Source organism: Pocillopora verrucosa, chromosome 1, assembly GCF_036669915.1.
Source record: "Pocillopora verrucosa isolate sample1 chromosome 1, ASM3666991v2, whole genome shotgun sequence".
NCBI lineage: Eukaryota > Metazoa > Cnidaria > Anthozoa > Scleractinia > Pocilloporidae > Pocillopora > Pocillopora verrucosa.
The window spans coordinates 25,583,867-25,609,232 of record NC_089312.1 but is presented as its reverse complement, the minus strand read 5'-3'; the positions used below and the strand labels follow the sequence as shown (position 1 = coordinate 25,609,232).

Below are 25,366 nucleotides of genomic sequence, written 5' to 3'. Positions count from 1 at the left end.
CAGACCTGGAGTAATAGTGAGACTGTACAGTAATTTAAATGTCTTATTATTGTTAATATAATTAATATTGTTTTAGAACAATCATGTAATTAAATTTGTATTTGAAATATGATAATAAAAAAAGGTTGCTTTAAAAAAAAAGAGACTTCAAGATACGTTTCGAGTTTAGTTTTGACGGTCCTGACCGCGATTTTAAATCTTCTACCTTCGTTTTTTTCTTCCTAAATATTTCGTCTCGCCACTTGGACCCTTGTGTGTCTCGAAATCATTCAGACCTATCATCCCGACTTACTTTTTTTAATTATTATATTTCAAATGCAAATTACAGACATAATTAAAACTACTACACAGAAACAAGGAGGTTTGGCCGACGACAGCCGCGCAATTGCTGTTGTGAGCATTTTCACCAAAATTAACATTTCGGTTGTTCTAAAACAATATTAATTATATTAACAATGAGAAGACATTTAAATTACTCTACAGTCCCAATTGAAATTTAAAAAGCGCAGCGAAGAAAAGCATAACAAAGCAAAGTTAGTGAAGCACTTTTAGGTTTAAAAATAATTAGTGACATTGTGTGGCCACCTAATAGACCATTTCCACTTCATACACGGCCCTCAAACCTTTTGCTTGAGAGTTTTTTATCCATGCATTTTGTAAGTATTCGGTCTTTGTGGCATGATATATGAATGACATGATACATACCAAATATTTATAATTATCAAATTTCCAACTCCGAATGTTCTAATCATAGGCAGACCACACTATGAGTGCCTGTTTAATAATTGTTGACATGAGAGGAACAAAATCTATGAAGGTTAGGAGTAAAGCTTTGAAAATTGCATAACCAAATTACATCTTAGTCTGAATATCTCAATTAAGTTAAATGAAATGTTCATCGACGCATTTGTGGTATTTTTTTGCCCTCATGGGTCGTTTTAGCGTCGTTTTTTATGAAATTACTTTTGGCCGTAGGCCGTTAAAAGAAGAAAGGAAGTTTATTTCACTATGTCGTGGACATGTAGCGACGAATATTTAATCTTAGACAAATTTACCGAGTATTTCATTTCATTTCGCGAACAAACACCATTTAAACTTTGCGATCACTCTTTTCTCTCAATTAGAGAAGACCAAAGCTGACTACAAAGATTTCAATGGCGTTGTTGGAAATGAGACTGACGAGTCTGCTGTGTTCCGAAACTTCACCTTTTATTTTAATCAACTTGATCCCCCTCTCTCTCACGGCACACTGTACTCCTCTCACCCTCTCGTCTCTCTCATTTCAGGAACCCGTGTAAGTAATAGGCTCCTGTCATTTAAATACACAATAAGATCCCATTGTTCTCAATGTCCAAATTATTTGTCACCTTATCGCAGAAACTCAACCGGAAATCAATTAACGTTGAATAATCTCTGACACCGTTTTTCTATGAGTGGAGGCAACTGAGACACATGTGAAACCTGCTCATTGTAATGATCCCATTGTATCAAAAGTCAGCCCTCTATGGGGTTACATGCACAATTTTAAGCGCAGGGCTCCCGAAGAAAAATTCTCACGATTCACGTGGGATAATGCCCTATTTCAGTTAACGTACTAACCCAAAAGTCCCCAGCCATTTACGAAATTATCAAAACTCGCGTGAACTTAGCGATAGGGAAAGGTCTGGACTGAACCAATGGGCCCTTGTGCCATTGGACTATTGGACTTTTTTTCAACTACATTTTTTGGACAATATTAATTCATAGAGAAAGTCGTAGCACATACAGATACTCCATATTCTGCCTTGAATTGGCATATATTGTAAAATCAAGTTGTGTTGGTTTATCATGTCCGGCTCGAAGCCCACGAGCGATACAATAATGCTTTTATTAAATGGCTCGTAAGTGCTCTTCTGAGATGCATTAATGGAATACCTAAATTCACGGTCGTCATTATGATCGCGTCTGAAATTCAAGGACAATGTAGCGATTGGTAATCATGGAAGTGGTGCTACTGATGTGCATTCATTTGTTACAAAGCTGTTTGGCATCAAAGCATCATTGCTGTCTACGATTATTTCAAAACGTTTAATCCAACTGCTAAGCTTACAAAACGAGGAAATTCACTCAGATCTACAAATCTATTTTTTTTTTGCGAGTAATATTGACTGTCCATCTTGGATGACATGTCTTACGACGCTCACAATTCTACAATCAAGGGTGCTAGGAATACGTTAGCATCTTTGGTTTGCGGTCTACTTCATTAGTGCCAAGCCCAGCACAGAGGAGACGATCAACAGGAAGAAGCTGAAGGTCACAGGCGAGCCCGCATTACAGCCATCGCCAGTACAGCAACCAACCCCGCACTTGTAGTCCTTGATAGAATCTTTAAGCTTGTCACAAAGCTCTTCTGCTGCGTCACAGACGGCTTTGTTGGCGCAGTCGTTCCCCACAGCGTTCACGTCACCTCTCCTAGACCAACTCCTAGCGCACCTGTCAGCGATGGAAGGACATTCCTTCAAATAGATGGCCTTGTTACTTTCCAGTCTGCTCTTGCTGCAAGTATCTTCAGTGCCAGCGCACTGGTAGCATTTCAACGCACAACCTGATGGTACAAGAAAATAGAAAACAAACTTGAATAACTTTAGAAACAACAAACTGAATGACTTCGAGAAAGGCTCTCAGGACAATAAACTAATAACGTTCACATATGCTGTAAAATGATTGGCTAAGCCACCCACTATCTATTCCGTGGTCGATTACGCTTATAGGCACTCGATTTATACGAGTAATATGGCAACAAAGTATTTGGAAACGCCAAGTCGCGCGCCAAGCCAGGTGCATACCACAATCCATATTCCGTCAAACGTCCTTGCGTGGTGCGTTGCCACCAGCAGACGTCATTCAAATCTTAACAAAATCCAGTATGTCCGTGAAAAAAATGCTGGCAAACTTCCAAATTTTTAATCTGCAGTATAGTCTTTTATCTCACCATGTAATCACTTTAGACGTGGATCGCGATTTCTCGAATTGAATGTATTGAGAGTCTTTTTTCAAGCGATGAGGTCGACTGCCGGGTACATGTTACCTTATAAACTGTTCTGCTCAGCTGTGATTGGTTGGAAATCCACAGATGTCATTGGCACATTTCTTCGAAAGGTGCCCTCAAAACTGACAGACCGCTAGAAACTTCTTATGAGTTTATTAATTCGTTATGGAGGCGTACGAAAGTTATAGATTGTGCGCGGACAGGGAGCCTGAAGCGTAAATTGCAGTGCCATTGTTTCCAACCTTAATTTTTGCCATCTTTGATAACCTGACAGTCACTCTCACTGATCATAGTCAGAACAAATGAATATTTTTGTAAATTGTTGTGCGTCATCAGCCACATTGCACATATATCAGCTTAACGGCTGGACATGTCACCTTCACACTTCTGACATGAACTGATGGTATGCGTTGTTCGCGATTCTTTCACAACTACCTCTTCCACACAAAATGTTAAGTAACAATAAAGTGAATGCTCACGATTTCGTTAAAGGCGTCCTCTTTTCTAGGAGGGAGACATTTGGAGCTCTGAATATTGCATCATCGCCAAACTGTCTAAAAATGCTGCATCACTCCGCGTCATTGAAACAGTGAGACCGCATTGTGATTTTTCCCGTGCTTGAGTTGCAAATGAGCACTTAAAAGAGAATCACTTAATATTTGCATGTACTGTGGATAAAGTCCACGTATTGATCATATGGGTCTAAAGGGTCGTATTTTACCCAATGGGTTGCATATTGTTCAATATGTCAGTAGATCTTTAAAAAGTTTTTGCTCAAGTCCTAAATCCTCGTTTCAAATACTCTTTAGTCACTGCGTCTCTAAACATTTTCAAACAGTTCAGCTCGAAATCATTTAAAGAATAACTGCGTCTTCTTTCTCAGGCAGTAAAATTCGGCAACAGCTACGGTAAGAGTGATGATATTCGCTCACTAAATGTACGTGTTTCGTAAATATTGTCTATATGTGCTCTGGGCGTGTGATGTCCCTCGCTTACAAGCTCATATTTGGCTGTTAACGGTCTTTCCAAAAAGTTCTTCTTCCACTCGAGGAATATAACAATTAGATTTCTTCTTCTTGAACCGAGTGTAAAATGTAGTTTTTCCCTTACGTGAGTGAAAGTCCGCTAAGCCGATATCTAGGTGGTTGCATACGCGTCTGAGTCTTTTAAAACAATTACAAAGGCACTTTTTCACACTAAACACCCGAGTATGACTTCAGCCATTAAAATATCCCATATTCGAAACCAATTCACATTGAGCCAAATCCAACTCCATTCATTGCACGTAAATCGTGCGAAAACAAAAAATACTAAAAGATCTGAATGATTTTCAACCTGGATTTCTTCCGCTTCTTTACAATAAGATTGATGATCTATTTTACTACACATTAAACACCCGCATTTTCCAGGGTTATTGTGCGGTTGACGGAGAGAAAACCTAACATGCTAAGGACAAATGTTACTGATGATACTCGACGGTAATTCTGCACCCATTTGTGTTTGAATTGTTTCACTGTCGGCCACCTACAAACAGCATTGTTTAGCGATGATCATACCGAAAACTGACGAAATTGTTTATGCATATGATAACTCTACAATTCATTCAGTTTCAAAGTTGTACAATACCCACCATGTGCAGCCATCAGAACAACGACAGTCAGAGTGAACAGCAAACGATTCATTTTTGAGGCTCCTATCTCGTGTCGAAGTTGAACTCTTCGTGCTATACTAAACATGAACTACCACGCCAAATTTATGCATAGTACGGTCACTAAGGGTGTATAAAAGGTAACCGTCAAACAAAAATGGTCCAGGGGGGCCATAAACCACCCCTGTGTTCGTAGTCCACAAATCATTACATGCTTTGTTATTGGTGTCATTACGTTACTTTGGAGGATTTACATGGCTGAATAGGAACACAAAATGTCATACACCTGGTTATCTTAGTCAGATGTGGAATGATGATTGCTCATCTTCAAAAAGTAAGGGCGGTCCACAGAAGCCATCCACGAACTGTACGCAGGTGGTAATTCATGCACCCCCGGTTCATGTTTTGAGAATTTATTGCATTTAGCAAAGCGCCAGCGTGTCATTGGCCTGTGCACAGCGTATGACGAAACTGGTTTAACAAGCTAGAGGCCCTGTGACATCACCCTCGATTCCAAGGTTTTATCTTCCTCTTTTAACACAAATTTCGGGGATCCAGGTTAGCTAATAGTTTTTTATGTTATTTAAAATAAATCTACCGGCTTTATTTTACTCGTGCTGCAATCTGGTTGGCTAGCGGTACTCATACTCTACTATCTATTTCATGATAGTTACTGAAAGCGGTGCGTAGTCCAACAGTGCGCTGTTGTAAAAAAAAAAAGAGAGAAAAAGATGACCCTGTCTTGACGTTATTTTTTAGTCAACTTGTAGATCTGTATACTTAAACAAGTTAGATTTCTATGTGTGATGACTGATGCAGGTTTCTTGAGTTCATAATCTAATTGTTCACAACTTGGAATATTTTTCCAAACATCCCATGCTGTTGTGGTTACTTTGTGGTCACATAAAATCTAATGATGAAACTATTTCCGGTATAAAGTTCGTTAGGATTAGAAAATCAATGACGTCAAGAGCAACAGTGCATTGTTATCCGCGAATATTGAGACGACTTCCGTTGCAGAGCGTGTTTGAGGGTGGCGAGGCAATTTTAGTATTGTGGTGCTGTACGCTCCAATGTACATACCTGTAACTTATTCAAATGTCACATAGCGTCTTTCAATGTCTTCGTTGATCTAAACACAAAATCACTTAACAACTTTTCCTTCAGGGAACAGTTAATTTTGTTTCTCTCCATTCTCAGGAAACAAAATTAACTGTATCCCTTCGAAACAGTCGTTAAGTTTTTTGAAAACGAATTTCCTGCTACTTGACAATAATATGGTAGACTGATAAAAGAAACATTAATTACCAAAAATAGACTACAGACTCCACTGAGCGAAAAATTTTCAGTTTACGCAGAACAGTTTACGCAACCTGTTCCGTGAGTTCCGTTAGTATAAATAACGGGCGAAATAACAAATGACGCGATGATAGCAGAGGAGCGAAGAAATGAGGGAAGTCTCGGTTGGATCGAGAAAATAAAATCTGTACAGCTTTTCAACTAAAGGTCCTTCCGCTCTGTTAGGACCACCTGTGGTACTCCTGGAACAAAGTAAATCTTGTTTTTTTAATTTTTACTCCAGTTACAGAAACAATATTTACAAAGTGGACAATACAAAACTGTAACAATCTACAATACAAGAAAAACCCGAATATAACAAACTAGGTTTTTTCAAGTTAACCTCTGTAGATTCTCATAGAACCGATATTTATTGTGAAATAAGGCTACCTAGATTTTCAATCACGTTCTTAATTTTTGTTTTAAAAAAACAACTTGTATTGGTGGGTGTGGGTGTGGGTGTGATACTGCGCTATATGCTAGCCCCATGCCCTACAGTCGCATTTATTGCACAGCTATGGATGTATTGACAGTACAGTATTATGGTCTTAAAACACTGCCGGTGTTCTGGCTAGTTTTTGTTACCTTTTTGTATCGCATACCATGTGCTGTATCAAATTTGAACAAACTTTAAAGATGCTTAACTAGGAAATTTTAGCCTAGTAGGTTCTTAAATTTTAGGTTCGTACACGTGGGTTTTTACTGTATTAAAGCGATGCTACTAATCATATTACATTACTTACAATAATTCTATTTACTTTTACGTAAATAACAATTTCTGATTAATTGATAAAAATTAGTAAATTAATAATTACTGATTACATAACGTTACTAACAAAAATTTACTCTTTTTAGAGATAGTCTAGATTACCAATGGACGCAACGTAAAAAAAAAAACATTTACACCACCAACGTTCAATAGCATTTCTTAACAAATATCATCATGAATAGGTTAGCGTAAAAATTAAAATTCATCTTCTAAAAAAGTTCTTCCAACCACTGTAACGAGGGTGGTAAAGGGGGGGGGGGGAAGGGGGGAGGAAAGGGGTCTGTAACTACTCTTTCTAGGGGAAGATGAAACATTCTGCTTAACAACAGATCTGCTCTTTTTACAGGGTTTTCCCTCACGCGTTTTACAAGGTGCCTGGGAATCGCTAAGTTCGATTTCCGTCGTTCTCTCGTGTCCGATCTTCGCTCCTCCCTGAGGAGTCCTTCTTTATCATAACTGTGGTACATCCGTTAATGATCATGTAATCGCTGGCTTTTATACCAGTATCTAAAGCCTCTGTCGCCACCACCACCGTGACTCGTCTGTAAATAGTAGGCCTTGTTTTCTTCCAGCTTGCTCTTCAAACAGCTGTCTCAGTCTTCCCCCGAGCAGAGGTAACATTGTATGGCAATAACTAAACAGCAGCAAGAAAAATTGAAAGATAAGTTGATCCGTATTTCGCCTGAGTAGAAATGCAATCCTTAAAACAGCTTGAAATATTAATTTCAAAAATGACGATGCGTCGTCAACATCGACTAAATGTTTAGAGCTCCGTAAGCATCCCGTTATTCGGCCTAACCTCTGACATATGTTGCCCGCATAGAATGGTTTAAGAGGTTTGTTCTAGATCATGTGGAACGGTTCATTCGGCTGACGAAAACGGAGGTTCTGAAACCGACGGACGTCACGGTGTTGGATCTAGTCTACCCTGCGCACGAACTAAGACGAAAGCGATATGGCCGACAGACGCATTGCGTTTGTTTCATTGCTACTTGAGCTTCTTGAAATAGCATTGCGGCATGTTTTTTAACGTTACATATGCAAGGCGATTATGCAAAAAGAATACGCAAGATAGTTAGGCCTCTTTCATTGCCATTTTCCAAAAAAATAGGCATCAAGCGATAAAATGGCTGTTGATAAGCAAGGCCTTGACGGTTTTGAGTTCTACCAGGACGTACGAGTGCGTTGTGGGACAACTTTGGTTACCGAATATCATTCCGGAAGCATGGAGGGAGAATTTTAGAGTGAGTCGAGGATTTGTCTACAATTTGGCAGAAGATACTGAGGTGAATGCACGTGACACGTTTTTGTGTGGAAGAGCAAAAACGATTCAAACACAAAATCAAAGGGCTCTTCGAGCCACCTCATTCATGTTATGGCCTAAGTTTGCATTGATTTCTTGGACTTGCTGAATATAAGTACAGTTGAATTTGGTTTATGTGAACACCAAGACTTTTGGAATAAATTTTCTTTTATTTTTGGGCAGTTGTGTGATAAGAAAACTTGTGTATTCGTCGTGATGGGAATTGGAAAAAGGTTGTGTGGGCTGGAGGTGGAATGGGCAGAGGTCATTAGGCAGACAGTGTCCTTTTTGTTGGTGTGTGTATGTGTTTGTGGGGCGGAGGGTGGGCTGGGTGGGCATGATCAGGCATCAAATGTTGCTCTGGTAGCAATATATTAGTAACCCTCATCTTTCACGATCATTTGCACCATTTTGAAATATTCCTTGCCCGTTTCTTGATATCTTTTGTTTTAAACAAAGCAGCCATTGCATTTGGTTTTTAACAAAGCGGCCACAATCGTTCTAAATAGAATTTCAAGCCTACATATTATCTGATTTTCACAGATTAATATTTGCGTAGTTACCAAACTGATGGGAGATAAAACCACCAGTAACGTATACAAATGGCCAGTCACGAAAAAAACGCTTCGCTTTTCCCTTTACAATATAACAATATAAGGCACATATGTGAAAATCAGTGTGTGTGCACCCCTGAACGTTTAAAATATATCAAGTAAAAGGAACAGTTTCGGTCTCGGTTCGCAGTTTTGTCAACAAAGTGAACACATATCGGTTAAAAAGATAAAACGAATGGACTACGTGCAAAGCTGTCAATTTTTTCTCGAATATTGCGCGCGTTTTAAAAATATTCGATAGTGGCATCTCATTTACATCTACATCTACTTTTATTATTAAGTTGGTAAATTCTATCCAGACATCACACCAATCAGCTCGCGCGCAAAGTGAGAATACTTTATGAAGGCTTGAAACTATATTAAGAACGATTGTGATCAAGAAACGGGCGAGGAATATTCCACAATAGTGTAAATAATTGTGAAAGATGATCGCAGAAAAGCGATTTCGTGACGCTCAGTAAGTTGTGAGATGACATGTTATCACGTATCAGACCAAAAAAAGGAATAAATTCTCAGTCTGCATTTTGTACCCGGTCTGCAGTCAGCATTTTGTACTGACCGGATTGATATTGCTGTTTTTGTTCGAGCGAGCCTCAAGTCCGAACCGAAATATTGGGGCTCGAAAAAAAATCTTAGTGGGACTATCTTGCCGCTATGATTGATGAGTGGACTGTATGTTGAAGAACTCCCGAGGAAAAGCACAGTGATAGAAAAATGATTACTTTATACCAACTGAAGACGAACGCAAATGCGCGGCTTACCAATATGGCTGCCTCTGATACCCTTCTGCGTGGTCACAGCGTGTGTTGAAATGGACCCACTACGGGTCCCCTAGGTGTGAACCTTTCGGCTTCTCGATTCAAGTTGCATTTTTAGAAGTTCGGAAATGTGATTTAAGGTTTTTTTTATCAAACCATACGAACGTTTTATTTCTTTCCACGTGAATTTCTGAGCTTCATCGAAATTGATTTAGACTTTTACTAAGTGGGGAGGGGTAGGATACGTGACAACTTCCGTCCACGGTCCACAATGCAACCTTCGGCTACGGAGTACAACTTCTGTCCACGGTCGACAACTTCCGTCAACATCTGCTTCACCACAATACCTTATTCATTGCTCTCAGCATGAATGAGCTAAAAAAGAAAGAAACCCAATTTAACCAGGTCATGATCATTTCCGAAATTCAAGGACAATATGGTGAGTGATATTCATGGAAGTAGTGTAACTGACATGCATTCATTTGTTGCGAAGCTGTTTGGCATCAAAGTATCAAAACGTTTAATTCAACTAAGAAGCTTACAAAACAAGGAAATTCACTTAGATCTACAAATCTACTTTTTCTCGTGCGAATAATATTGACTGTCCATCTTGTATGGCATGTCTTTTGACGCTCACAGTTCTACAATCAAGCAATGCTGCGAACACGTTAGCATTTTTGGTCTGCGGTCTACTTCATTAGTGCTAGGCCCAGCACAGAAGAGACGATCAACAGGAAGAAGCTGAAGGTCACAGGCGAGCCTGCGTTACAGCCATCGCTAGTACAGCAACCAACCCCGCACTTGTAGTCCTTGATATTATCTTCAAGCTTGTCACAAAGATTTTCAGCTGTGTCACAGACGGCTTTGTTGGCGCAGTCGTTCCCCACAGCGTTCGCGTCATCTTTCTTGGACCAAGTCCTGATGCACCTGTCATCGATGAAAGGACATTCCTTCAAATAGGTGCCTTTGTTACTTTCCAGTTTGCTCTTGCTGCAGGTATCTTCATTGCCAGAACACACATAGCATTTCAACGCACAACCTGATGACAAAGAAAAAAATATAACAGTCTTAAAAGTTACACACTGAATGACTTCGAGGAATACTGGAATTTACTGTTTTTTGTTAATCTAATTGCATTCACAAATGCTGCCGTCTGATTGGCCAAGCCACTCGCTATCTATTCTCTGATCGATAGCGAGTGAAGTAAGTAGAACATGACGTGACCTATTTATATGATCAATCATTCAATAACAGCATGTTCATATCCCGTTGTTAGGTTTTGAACGTTTAGGAAGCGTATTCTAGGACAACTAGCTTATCATACGCCCTTGATTTCTTTGCGTGATCTAGTTCTTGCGGGCTTCCCAATCACTTGAGGCAGTAAAGCGTTTGAAACGCATCTTGCTTAGAATGAAGACCTGTATCGTGATTCGTGTAAAAACCAAACAGAAAAAAAGTCAAAAAAGTGAACGGCACCATAATAGCTAATCATTAATGTACCAGCAAAGAACATGATACTCAGTCACCTGACTTCTTTCATGAATCTTTCGCCAGAATCAACATTAAGTTTGGCATGCTTTAGTGATTTCTCTGTCTCTTTTATGCGCAACTTACGCCAAAACCGCCAAAAAAAAAAGTTTCGGACATTGCATTAGCCACGATGTAAAGTACGTTTTATCTCCACACTCATCCGAACATTGCTCGTAAAAAGCGTCGAATCAATTCATTAAAAATAACAAAACTGTTATCCCAGAGACCCCGGAAATTCCAAACGTTCAAATTATTTCCTTAGCATTATTCTGAACAGACAAACCAAAAGAAAATTGCTATAAATTAGTTCAGTCACAATGGGTGCACACGAAACACTATAGATATTGTTTCCGGCCATAGAGCCTCAACCATAAATTGCTGCACTGTTCTTTGCACCTTTAATTTTTCCAGCTCTCTTAACTTGGCAATCACCTTTGCTAACCATAATCAAACGAAACGCTATATCTTTAAAATATTGTGTTTTATCCGCTATATAGCACAAAGAAGCTAATTGTGCCCAATTTAACGACTAAAGGGGTCATTTCGAAACTTCCAGACAAGCTCTTTTGTTATGCAAAACAAAGAAATATGTTGTTTATCGTTCATAATCCCGAAGCAAGGAATTTCATTTTTTTTCAACTGGGTTTAAAGTATAGTCACTCTTTAAATACTTGGCACATTTTGTTGGAAACAAATGTAATGGGAAACAACCCCAGTGCAAAATTGATGGAATCAGACACAAATGGTTTCTGTTCTATGTAAGAAATACTCGCTCAGTTGTTCTGTTCCAAATGTGGGCGTCGTCAGTCTTCTATTGAGACCACACAAAATGTAGTACATCATTAAAACGACTTCTCACGACATCGGTAATGGCGTCTTGTTTTTCACCACAAAAAAATATCGTAAATCATCATATCACCACATGAAAAGTTAACGAAACACCAGCACCACAATATGATTTCCTCCCACGCATGATTGACGCACACAATCGCAAATGAACAAGTATCAATGGAAACACATCAAGTTCCCTGCACTTACAAGGATTCTTTTACAGCTTACGGTAAGATTTCGCTCTGACGAAGGGTTAACGCTCGAAGCGGTGGCAAGTTCACATTATCAGCTCGGTTGATAAAGTCAAATAATCTCGTCATACCCCACACCGATGCAAAATCTCAGTTTCCTTATAAAGTGACCTCCTCTCTCATGGAGAAAAAACCTTATATGACAGAGACAAATTAAAGCAACTGAAAACACAAAACGAAATGTTTTTATGCCAGTTTTGTTTGATCTCTTTCTGCATTGTTTAGCGCGGATGAGTATCAAAGAAACTACAACATTATCTGTAGAGTAATTCTACAATTTCTTTAGTTCCAAAGTTTTACATTACCCACCAGGTGCAGCCATCATCATAAGAACAGTCAGAGTGAACAGCAAACGATTCATTTTTGACGCTCCTCTCTTATGTCGAAGTTGAACTCTACGTGCTATAACGAACATGTACTGCCACACCAAATTTATGCATAGCACGTTCACAAGGGGCGTATAAAAGGTAACAGACAAACAAAAATGGTGTGGAGGGCCATAAACCACCCCTGTGATCCTAGTCCACAAATCATTGCATACAATGTTAATGGTGTCCGTACGTTACTTTGGAGGATTTACATAGCTGCATAGGAACACAAAATGTCATACACCTGGTTATTTTAGTCAGATGTGGAATGATGTTGCTCGTCTTCAAAAATTGAAGGTGTTCCACGGAAGTGATCCACTAACTGTACGCATGGTGGTTATTTCATGGACCCCCGGTTCATGTCTTGTTAATATGTGATCCTTAACAACGTGCTAGCGTCTCATTGGCTTGTGCACAACATATTACGAAACCGGTTTAATCGGACAGATTACCTGCGAAATCAACCTTTGGCGCATTGAGCTGGAATAAAAAATGTCAATGCATAAAGGTCATTGCGTGCAGTGAAAACACTCCGGTTCGCTACGTGGTTTCTCTCAGCATTGCAAAATCTATGATGTCATAGAGTAATAGAGCATTGTTAGTCCTGCCTATTACTCGCCAATCCTGCACGTGAACAGGGTATGATTGAAGGTGGCATGACATTTTTGGCGCGGCGTGATGTTTTGTCATTTGCGAGACATTTTTCAAGTTTTCTGTGGCATAACACGAAAATTCAAACTCCGTTGTAAGATAGGAGTCACAAAATGAGTCGTTTGCTGTTCTCTCTCACTGTCGTTGTTGTCGTTGGTGAAAGTTCGAACTCTCGCTAATTTGGCCAATGATTGAACTTGGATGTAATGAGATCTACATCTTCTCATGATCAGGGTGTTGCGGTCTTTTCGTCTTCTTTCGTCGCTGCCAACGTTCTGCAACTACGACTATATTGTCTATAATAATAGGTCCTTTTTTCAGCGAAGAACAAGCTTAAAAGTCGGGTAGGACTGAATTGTGTCCTAAAGAAGATCAAGTTAAGTCTAAATCCAAACTACATTCATATGTCCCCAATATTGCAACGAACAAACTTGAACAAATAAAGTCAGATTTGGAGACAATGAAAACTAATTAAGATCTAAATGGTTTTGATAGTGGATTTCTTCCCCTAGTTCAACTTAGGATTATCTATTTTAATACAAACATTTAACGAAAGCTGTTATATGCATTTTTAAGGATTACTGTACGGTTCACGGAGAAAAAGCCTATCATGCTGGCGGCCAAAACCAATGAAGGTACTCGACGGTTATTTTACGGCCATTTGACCTGTTTCAGTGTCGCATTATTCAGCGATGCTTTTAATAGGACACAAAATTTCTTGAGAGATTAAGCTACAATTCTAATTCTAAAGTTGTACAATACTCACCATGTGCAGCCATCAGAACAACCACAGTCAGAGTGAACAGCAAACGATTCATTTTTAAGGCTCCTATCGTTTGTCGAAGTTTTTCTTCGAGTTATACTGAACATGTACTGTCACGCCAAATATATGCATTATTAGGGCGTAAAACGCATAAATTGAAAAATAAGGTAACAGACAAACAAAAATGGTCCGGGGGGCCATAAACCGCCCCTGTGTTCCTAGTCCACAAATCATTACATGTGATGTTGATGGCGTCATTACATCACTTTGGTGGATTTAAATCGCTGAACAGGGACACAAAATGTCATACACCTGGTTATTTTGGTCAAATGTGGAATGATGATTGCTCATCTTCAAAAATTGAAGGCGTTCCACAAAAGTAATCCACAAACTGCACGCACGGTAATAATTCATGGACCCCCGGTTCATGTCTTGCAAATTTGTTATCCTTAACAACGTGCTTGCGTCTCATTGGCCTGTGTAAAGCGTATTACGAAACCGGTTTAACCGGATAGAGGACCTGCGAAATCACCCTGTGACGCATTGAGCTGACATAAAAAACTCCAACGCATAGATGTCATTGCGTGCAGTGAAAACACTCGGGTTCGCCTCGTGGTTTCAATTAAGTTTTGCATTTTTTTCTTTGTTGATTATTGTTGGCATCGATGGCCAAAAATCTCTCAGCATTGACTAAAGGCCACGTGAAATCACTCAGTTTCGATTCCAATAATGAAACTGGGATGTAACGAGATCCACATTCGCTCACAACCTGGGTATTATTGTATGTAACGACAAGGAATTCAACGAACATCAAGTATTTGCAAGAATATATAGTATCCAATTTTAACCGAGCTTTCCGATTTTGCCGTAAACACTTCTAAATACGTAAAGAATAGCAATATGAACCCGACTGAGTCGGATTGCACGTTCAGAGTTGGGTTTAGCTCTATAATGAATAACATCTCGTGCAATAAGCAACCGAATTTATATTTGCATTTCTTCAGAACGTCGAAGCGCTTCATTAGGTCTTCAAGGACCTTGCCATGTTTGTCTTGGTAGTGTTTATATATGGAATATATATGTAAGTGTCCGCGCGTATAGCCCACATAACCTGCATCACACAGGTCACATTGAAAACGATAAACAACGCATTGTTGATTTTCAATCTGTGGCTTTTCCTCTTCTTCTTTTGGGTCTTGGTTGATTTTACGGCCAACGAACACGGGTTGGACAGTTATCAGTATTAGAATATTTCTGTGATTTAATCTTGCATTCTTTAGCATGTAAATTTACTGTAGTTATTAATACGCGCAGAATTCATTATCCTAACATTCACCTTGATAATGGCATCATGGTCTTATGTAAAACCAACTCCAAAAGATCGTAGATTCCACTGTACGTAGAATCCTAAAAAAGACCATTTCGGGCTCTGTTTGCCCTGCAGGCTGCAGATTGGCACACCTATAGGGGTTACCAAATATCCGTAAAGAACGAACTCTGAATTTGGCGGAAACGTTAAAAAGGAAATAGTCGTCAAAGGCATCCGGTCGTTTCGTACCCATTGTTGTCTCGAACCCAAATATAGTCGATTCGTACCCAAGTTTGAGCCGGTTCGTACCCAAAGCATAGCGACAAGTTAATAGAGTTTTACGAAATCTTTCTTAATTTAATCAGTTTTTGTTTCTCATTAATATTAATATTCTCGATCATCCAGGCCCGGGCAAGAGTGCAACTGACGTATCAAATAACTGACGGCACGTGGTCTGCATATTTTTTTTTTTGGGATCACTTTTTGAAGCAGCTTAGACACCAGGCTCAATTAGGTAGCCAAGCCTTCTGATGAAGTGTTAACAATTTATCACTCACCTCCCCCGACTGGTTGAAATGCGATTGGAGGGGGATAGGGAAGGGAACATTTTTGTTACTTGCGCGGAAAAAAACAAATGGGGAGTTATCTATTAAATTTTGTTACTAATTTTCAAGGGAAAGAATATTACCTTATCTCGCTGGCTAAGATATGATTTCTTCGTTAATTCTAAACACTACTCACGATCAAATGGAACTTAAGGAAATTTCAGACCTAGGAAATACTTGTTTTCTGATTAGTGTCTTACAAGCTTTGCCTTCGGTGACATGTTTTTCCGAAGGACTCGCTGGATTGCAGCACAATCGCAAGAAGTGCACCTCATCGAGAACAGGTCTTGAAAACGTATCCAATGTTATTTTAGCACGTCAAAATAGCGGTAACATTGATATTGGTCTGGAAGACAAAATCCTAGCAGGCAAACAACATGAACCTTTCCCTGAACCACGTAGTTGAACCAAGTACTTTTTTTTAATGAAGCACAAAATTCGTCATAAGTAATCCGCTTATTTATTCTTGACATTAAGCTTATTTCGACTTTATAAAACAATTCGTATCAATTATATTAAAATACGAATTTGACAACTTGATAATCATGTTAGAACGTCATAAGAAGTTGTACCTTTAAAGAAGCTGTGCCTTTAAAGAAGCTACGAGTAAAGCCTTTTAACTGTTTATAGCGGTAAATCTATATTATCCCTGGAAGCTTTGCACGTCTTGGTTATTTGCTCGATTGTTTTTTGATGCTGTTGTGTTGCGCATCCATCCCCAGCCCCACCTTCTAAAAAAATTAATAGTTTCTGGACCATACTGACTTGAAATTTTACACTTGGTAATTCCTAAATTGACTGATGCCTCACACAAGAGAAAACTAATTTCATATCATAACTGTGCACCACTGAGGCCTTGCATTAATAAAAAGGCTCTTCTGGTATGTACCACTAAGTACTCTGAGTCAGATGTGTTTGCAGCAAAGGATGGTAAAATGAGTTATTATTATCGTTATCATTATTATTATTGTGTTACACACTCTTAAATAAATTTGAAACTTTACCACTCCCCTCTCCCAAAGCAGCTACATGTATTCAATACAGGACCTTGTTAAAAGTCCTCACTGTTCAATGCCTCGAGGCTTGCTGGTTTGGCAGTCAGTGGAAAAGTAATGAAAGAAATACATTCAGTTGGATTTAAATGATTATAATTAAGATTTAAATATCAATTCTAACCCAGCACTAACTGGGGATACAAAAACCATGACAGTGATTGCATTATATTAGGTGGCTTGATGCAAATGAGCCAAGAAAGCTTCTTTTTTGGTACATAATCATAAAAAGCCCCATATTCTGTAGTTGTAAGTCATAGAGTTAAATTCAGTACTTTAACTATATTCAATAGACCTTACTGCAGTTTTCAATTCCATCTTGATGGATTGGTGGGCAGGTGTGACCTTGCAGTATTTGTATGAAAATCTGATGTCAAATAATTTTTGTGAAAAATCTGTTATGATAAAAATATCAATAATATTGCAAACTTAAGCAACAGTTGTACACGTTATAGAAAAAGGATTCTTCTGTAAAAAATTTTTCTTCTTGCAGACTAAAAATTTCCTGAAAAAAATAACAGACAATGTATGGAAAATCTGTAACAAACAACAACGCAAATTCAAGGACAGGTACAGCCATAGCCACAATGAAGCAAGCATCCCTACCACCCCCAAAATGCATTATCGATCAGTTGCCCCTGATGTCCAGGCAGTCCAGGGAACAATTTAAACATTAATACAGTTTTGTTTATTCAAGTGCATTATTTCATGACAACGTACTTTAACAAGTTATGTATATATATAGTTAATATCACAAAAGTAAATGATTTCTGGTGTTATCGCTATTTGAGATATCAGATCAAGAAAGTTTAAGCTTATTAATATAGAGTTAAATTTTAGCCGAAGGCTTTTCGAGTTATTAATTTCACTATTTACTGTTCCTTGTAAAACTACAAAGCAAATCACTAAATTTTGTAGTAAAACACTAAAATACTCACTTACCTTTCGGTCTCAAAACATTTTTCACTGTACTGCTTTAACTAGACCCTGTGAGCAGGGTAACTGGGATACCTGGATGGTACTGGATCCTTGGAATCAAGTGTAGTGATACTACGGGTGTCGGACTAGTATACTGAAATAGTGAGCTCAAGTCTGGCAAAGGTCATACACCTACTTCAAAACATAGGCACGCTATGCATGCAAAGAGTTTTTTTTTGTAGGGTGGGTGGATTACTTGAAACATTGTAAGTGGTCTACATTCTTACAAAAGGAAAGAAGAGTATTAACGCGGAAAAGAACAAAAATATCGAATTACCTCACACACAGGTATTTTGTGGCAGATTATGTGTGTTGTGCGAATAAATGTAACCAAAAATAAACTGTATTGATGCCACGGATACCTGTTAGTACAAAATGCAGACAGCAGACTGCAGACCGGATACAAAATATAGACTGCAGACCGGATACAAAATATAGACTGCAGACTTCAGAGTGGATACAAAATGCAGACTGAGAATTTGAAGAGTTTCTACGTCTGGTATATAATAACATGTCATCTTACAGCTTACCGAGCGTCACTCAATTGCTTTTCCGCGATCAGCGTTCACGATTATTTGCACTATTGTGGAAAATTCCTGGCCCATTTCTTGATGAAAATCGATCGTAATATAATTTCAAGCCCTCAATATAGTCTTCTTACTATGCGCGCGAGTTGCCTGGTGTGATGTCTGTACAGATTTTACCAACGTAATAAAAGTAGATGACGTGAATAACAGTGATGGTAAAGCAAGCTTAAAATGGCAGAAATCGCCAGAAACTACAACGGATACACAGGGTATGAGTAAGTTTTATTGATTTCACGAGAAAAATGTTCATATTGCGAAATATTTATCGTTGTAAATCGACCATATTTCGTTCCCTATACTATTCCTTATAACGTGTTCAAATTTTCAACGGTTCCTCTTGTCACAAAGCGCGTGACGCGTTCATGAATTAATCGTTGGTTTTTTCTCGAGGCGTGAGCTTGGGCTGCCTGTGACAAGACAATTGCGCAAACAATACTTAGCATAATAAAATTATACACAAAAAGTACAGGATTTTGGATCATGTATTTATTAAAAAAGAATATCCATACAACTACAATGAAAACAAACATAAGATTCACCTCTCTGATCGTGAAATTAATACCATTCGCCCTGTTATCGTAGCTACGTTCCCTGGCATCAAATGAATCCAACATGGCGTCTTTCTTCATCAGCAGTTTGCATCCATTAGAGTTTTGTTCTTCAGTCTCACCGTAGTAGTGTTGTTCAGTAGATTGCATAGAGTATATACAGTTTGGTTTCAGATTTCAGATTTTGCTTTTTAACTCGTGAATTACGCGCATGCGCAAGAGCGAGTTGTAGATACGATGTGGGAAATGGCACTCGCTTGCTCGATTGGTCGATTCCTGTAAACTTTTTTCGATTTTAGGCTTTTGAGCGCATTTGATAGTTTTTTGGCGAGAAATAAACAAACAAAATGGCGACCTTTGTTGCTAAGAATAGTGGTGGGGTGAAAAAGAAGCCAATGATAAACTTAAAATAGTTTTTTTTTTCGTTTTAGTTTCAACAAGCGGCGCCAGCGACTGGCAGGCATGCAAGGATTCACACTGAAATAACAGAACAACCTTCGTTTTTCATAAAATTGTCATTTACAATGCTTGAACCTGAAAAAAATCCGGAGATTCATTAAAAATATCACTTACTGCGAAGCGCTCGGAGTTTACAGATGTTCAAAAGCTTTTTCTGTTATGGCGTGAGATTGAGGACAAAATTGATCATTACATTTCGTCGCGTGTGTTTTCCCAGTGTGAAGCAACAAAGGATGCCGGCGACTGTCGAAATTACAAATTAACACGAAAATCAAATAACACCTAAACAAACAATTTTAGCTACCGATTTTCAGTGAATTTTTAAAGAACCATTTACTTTTAAGTTTCAAGACAATTCCTGTCCGTGCATGACAACGTCAATCATCATCAAGATAGCACGCGTGATCAGCATGTGAACACCTCATTGGATCACAGTTAGTTGTCATGGTGTTGAGGGCCCAATGACCTCTGGGTATTATTGCGCAATTTTTCCATTTTGTGGCGGAGGAAAAACTAGACCCTGTGAGCAGGGTAACTGGGATACCTGGATGGTACTGGATCCGTGGAATCAAGTGTAGTGATACTACGCATGTCAGACTAGTATACTGAAATAGTGAGCCCAAGTCTGGCCAAGGGCATACACCTGTCTCAAAACATAGGCATGCTATGCATGTAAGAGTTATTTTTTCTAGGGCTGGTGGATTACTTGAAACATTGTATTACTGGGATACCTGTGGTAGCCCAGTCATAAAATGCCTTTGTTTTTTTGTCGTCTTTTTTTTTTTTCCTCCGCCACAAAATGGAAAAATTGCACAATAGTACCCAGAGGTCATTGGGCCCTCAACACCATGACAACTAACTGTGATCCAATGAGGTGTTCACATGCTGATCACGCGTGCTATCTTGATGATGATTGACGTTGTCATGCACGGACAGGGCCGGGTCACATGGCGAACACGAGAGTTTTGCCCATAAAACTATTTTGTCAGTCGTTTTGTATTTCAACGTAATTGGATTACGATCATCTGGAGCATTATGGGGCAAACGCTCAAAATACTTATAGACGCATACACAAAACGTATTGTTCGCGGCCAATCCACACAAAAAGATGTTATTGAGCGGTAATTTTGGAACGAATTGAGTCGCCAACGCTTGAAAGCCATGAAAGCCTTGAATGCCTTGTATGCTAAGTATGCCAATGTCTTAGTTGAAAAACGTTCACTTGTTGTAAAAAGCAAAATCTGAAATCTGAAACCAAACTGCATATACTCTATGCAATCTATTGAACAACACTACTACCGTGAGACTGAAGAACATAACTATAATGGATGCAAACTGCTTGTGAAGAAAGACGACATGTCGGATTCACTTGATGGCAAGGAACGTAGCTACGATAACAGTACGAATGGTATTAATTTCACGATCAGAAAGGTGAATCTTATGTTTGTTTTCATTGTAGTTTTATGGATATTCTTTTTGAATAAATACGTGATCCAAAACCCTGTGTTTATTTGTGTATAATGTTATTATGTTAAATATTGTTTACGCAATTGTCTTGTCACAGGCGGCCCAAGCTCACGTCTCGAGAAAAAGCCAACGATTAATTCATGAACGCGTCACGCGTTGTGTGACTCGGTGTTAAGTTACGAGAGGAACTGCACGTTATAAAGAATAGTATAGGGAACGAAGTATGGTCGATTTATAACGATACATATTTCGAAATATGAACATTTTTCTCGTGAAATCAATAAAACTTACTCATACCCCGTGCATCCGTTGTATTTTCTGGCGATTTCTGCCGTTTTAAGCTTGCTTTACCATCACTGTTATTCACGTCATCTACTTTTATTACGTTGGTAAAATCTGTACAGACATCACACCAACCAACTTGCGCTCAAAGCAAGAAGACTATATTGAAGGCTTGAAATAATATTGCGATCGATTTTCATCAAGAAATGGGCCAGGAATATTCCACAATAGTGCAAATAATCGTGAAGGCGGATCGCAGAAAAGCGATTGCGTGACGCTTGGTAAGCTGTAAGATGACATGTTATTATATACCAGACGTAAAAACTCTTCAGATTCTTAGTCTGCATTTTGTACCCACTCTGCAGTCTGCAGTCTACATTTTGTATCTGGTCTGCAGCCTACTGTCTACATTTTGTACTAATAGATATCCGTGCACAGGACGAAATTGCAAGAATCCGTAAACGGAAACGTGGCGGAAACATGCAACTCCATGTTTCTGTTATGTTTACGTAAAAGTGGTCCAGTTCCGTTGTATACGCAGCAACGGAAACGCGAGAAAACGTCACGAAACCGTTTACGGATTCTTGCAATTTCGTCCTGTGGTGGCACCAGTACAGTTTAATTTTTGGTTACATTTATTCGCAAAACACACATAATCTACCAAAAAATACCTGTGAGTGAGGTAATTCGACATTTTCGTTCTTTTCCACATTAATATTCTTCTCTCCTTTTGTAAGAATGTAGACATCACTCACAATGTTTCAAGTAATCCACCCACCCTACAAAAAAGTAACTCTCGCATGCATAGCATACCTATGTTTTGAAATAGGTGTATGCCCTTGGCCAGACTTGAGCGCACTATTTCAGTATACTAGTCCGACACCCGTAGTATCACTACACTTGATTCCAAGGATCCAGTACCATCCAGGTATCCCAGTTACCCTGCTCACAGGGTCTAGTTTTTTCTAGGGTGGGTGGATTACTTGAAACATTGTAAGTGGTCTACATTCTTACAAAAGGAAAGAAGATTATTAACGCGGGAAAGAATGAAAATGTCGAATTACCTCACACACAGGTATTTTGTGGTAGATTATGTGTGTTGTGCGAATAAATGTAACCAAAAATAAACTGTATTTGTGCCACGGATACCTGTTAGTACAAAATGTAGACAGCAGACTGCAGACCGGATACAAAATATAGACTGCAGAGTGGGTAAAAAATGCAGACTGAGAATCTGAAGAGTTTTTACGTCTGGTATATAATAACATGTCATCTTACAGCTTACCGAGCGTCACGCAATCGCTTTTCCGCGATCAGCCTTCACGATTATTTGCACTATTGTGGAAAATTCCTGGCCCATTTCTTGATGAAAATCGATCGTAATATAATTTCAAGCCTTCAACATAGTTGGTTGGTGTGATGTCTGTACAGATTTTACCAATGTAATAAAAGTAGATGACGTGAATAATAGTGATGGTAAAGCAAGCTTAAAACGGCAACAATCGCCAGAAACTACAACGGATACACAGGGTATGAGTAAGTTTTATTGATTTTTCGAGAAAAATCTTCATATTTCGAAACATTTATCGTTGCAAATCGACCATATTTCGTTCCCTATACTATTCCTTATAACGTGTTCAAATTTTCAACGGTTCCTAGAATAACTTACTCTAAGTCACACAACGCGTGACGCGTTCGTGAATTAATCGTTGGCTCTTTCTCGAAACGTGACCTTGGGTCGCCTGTGACAAGACAATTGCGTAAACAATACTTGACATAATAACATTATACACAAAAAACACGGGATTTTGGATCATGTATTTACTAAAAAAGAATATCCATACAACTACAATGAAAACAAACATAAGATTCACCTTTCTGATCGTGAAATTAATACCATTCGCACTGTTATCGTAGCTACGTTCCCTGGCATCAAGTGAATCCAACATGGCGTCTTTCTTCACTAGCAGTTTGCATCCATTTGAATTTTGTTCTTCAGTCTCACGGTAGTAGTGTTGTTCAATAGATTGCATAGAGTATATGCAGTTTGGTTTCAGATTTCAGATTTTGCTTTTTACGACGAGTTTACGTTTTCAACTAAGACATAGGCAAACTTGGTATACAAGACATACAAGGCATTCAATGCTTTCATGGCTTTCAAGCGTTCGCGATTCTGTCCGATCCAAAATTATCGCTCAATAACATCTTTTTGTGTGGATTGGCCGCGAACAATACGACTTGTGTATGCGTCTATAAGTATTTTAAACGTTTGCCCCATAATGCTCCAAATGATCGTAATCTAATAACGTTGAAATACAAAACGACTGACAAAATAGTTTTATGGGCAAAAATCTCGTGTTCGTCCTGTGACCCGGCCCTGTCCGTGCATGACAACGTCAATCATCATCAAGATAGCACGCGTGATCAGCATGTGAACACCTCATTGGATCACAGTTAGTTGTCATGGTGTTGAGGGCCCAATGACCTCTGGGTACTATTGCGCAATTTTTCCATTTTGTGGCGGAGGGAAAAAACAAAAAAAACAAAAAAAAAACTAGACCCTGTGAGCAGGGTAACTGGGATACCTGGATGGTACTGGATCCTTGGAATCAAGTGTAGTGAAACTACGGGTGTCGGACTAGTATACTGAAATAGTGCGCTCAAGTCTGGCCAAGGGCATACACCATTTCAAAACATATGCATGATATGCATGCAAGAGTTACTTTTTGGTAGGGTGGTTGGATTACTTGAAACATTGTGAGTGATGTCTACATTCTTACAAAAGGAGAGAAGAATATTAATGTGGGAAAGAACGAAAATGTCGAATTTCCTCACTCACAGGTATTTTGTGGTAGATTATGTGTGTTTTGCGAATAAATTATAATCAAAAATAAACTGTATTGGTGCCACGGATACCTGTTACTACAAAATGCAGATTAAGAATCTGAAGAGTTTTTACGTCTGGTATATAATAACATGTCATCTTACAGCTTACTGAGCGTCACGCAATCGCTTTTCTGCGATCCGCCTTCACGATTATTTGCACTATTGTGGAATATTCCTGGCCCATTTCTTGATGAAAATCGATCGCAATATTATTTCAAGCCTTCAATATAGTCTTCTTACTTTGTGCGCGAGTTGGTTAGTGTGAGTCTGTACAGATTTTACCAAAGTAATTAAAGTAGATGACGTGAATACCAGTGATGGTAAAGCAAGCTTAAAACGGCAGAAATCGCCAGAAAATACAACGGATACACAGGGTATGAGTAAGTTTTATTGATTTTACGAGAAAAATGTTCATATTTCGAAATATGTATCGTTGTAAATCGACCTTACTTCGTTCCCTATACTATTCCTTATAACGTGTTCAAATTTCCAACAGTTCCTCTCGTAACTTAACACCGAGTCACACAACGCGTGATGCGTTCATGAACTAGACCCTGTGAGCAGGGTAACTGGGATACCTGGATGGTACTGGATCCGTGGAATCAAGTGTAGTGATACTACGCGTGTCGGACTAGTATACTGAAATAGTGAGCTCAAGTCTGGCCAAGGGCATACACCTGTCTCAAAACATAGGCATGCTATGCATACAAGAGATATTTTTTCTAAGGTGGGTGGATTACTTGAAACATTGTAAGTGGTCTACATTCTTACAAAAGGAAAGAAGATTATTAACGCGGGAAAGAATGAAAATGTCGAATTACCTCACACACAGGTATTTTGTGGTAGATTATGTGTGTTGTGCGAATAAATGTAACCAAAAATAAACTGTATTTGTGCCACGGATACCTGTTAGTACAAAATGTAGACAGCAGACTGCAGACCGGATACAAAATATAGACTGCAGAGTGGGTAAAAAATGCAGACTGAGAATCTGAAGAGTTTTTACGTCTGGTATATAATAACATGTTGTCATGTATTACTTAAGAACTACACACCCCAAACAACATGGCGGTTCGGTAAGTAAAAGACTGTTTAATGAAGCCTCATGCGTGCGCATGAGCAAACCATATATGGTAACACACAACATATAACACACTGGAAAACCATAACATTCCTCCACACATTAAACGATCTGTCCCTAGTTTTCAAAACAAGCCCCTAAATACAATTTCAAGGGAAACATAAAATAAACCAACAGTGTCCGGTAACCACAGTTCGAAAGGTAAGAACGACCTTTAAACAAGAAAACGAACAGAATAAAACAAAGTTCAGAGATCAAGC

The 25,366-nt window shown here is 38.8% G+C and overlaps 1 protein-coding gene and 1 pseudogene across 1 annotated transcript; both read right to left on the bottom strand.

Moving 5' to 3' along the window:
- Positions 1–2,048: 2,048 nt before the first annotated feature.
- Positions 2,049–4,908, bottom strand: LOC131796421 (uncharacterized; annotated as a pseudogene).
- Positions 4,909–9,969: 5,061 nt separating this feature from the next.
- LOC131796458 (uncharacterized) lies at positions 9,970–12,500 on the bottom strand. Its single transcript, XM_059114048.2, has 2 exons — positions 12,380–12,500; positions 9,970–10,497 (listed from the first exon to the last, which is right to left on the bottom strand). Exons 1-2 carry the CDS (start codon positions 12,483–12,485, stop codon positions 10,148–10,150), a joined length of 456 nt encoding a protein of 151 aa, XP_058970031.1. The 5' UTR covers positions 12,486–12,500; the 3' UTR covers positions 9,970–10,147.
- Positions 12,501–25,366: the final 12,866 nt, after the last annotated feature.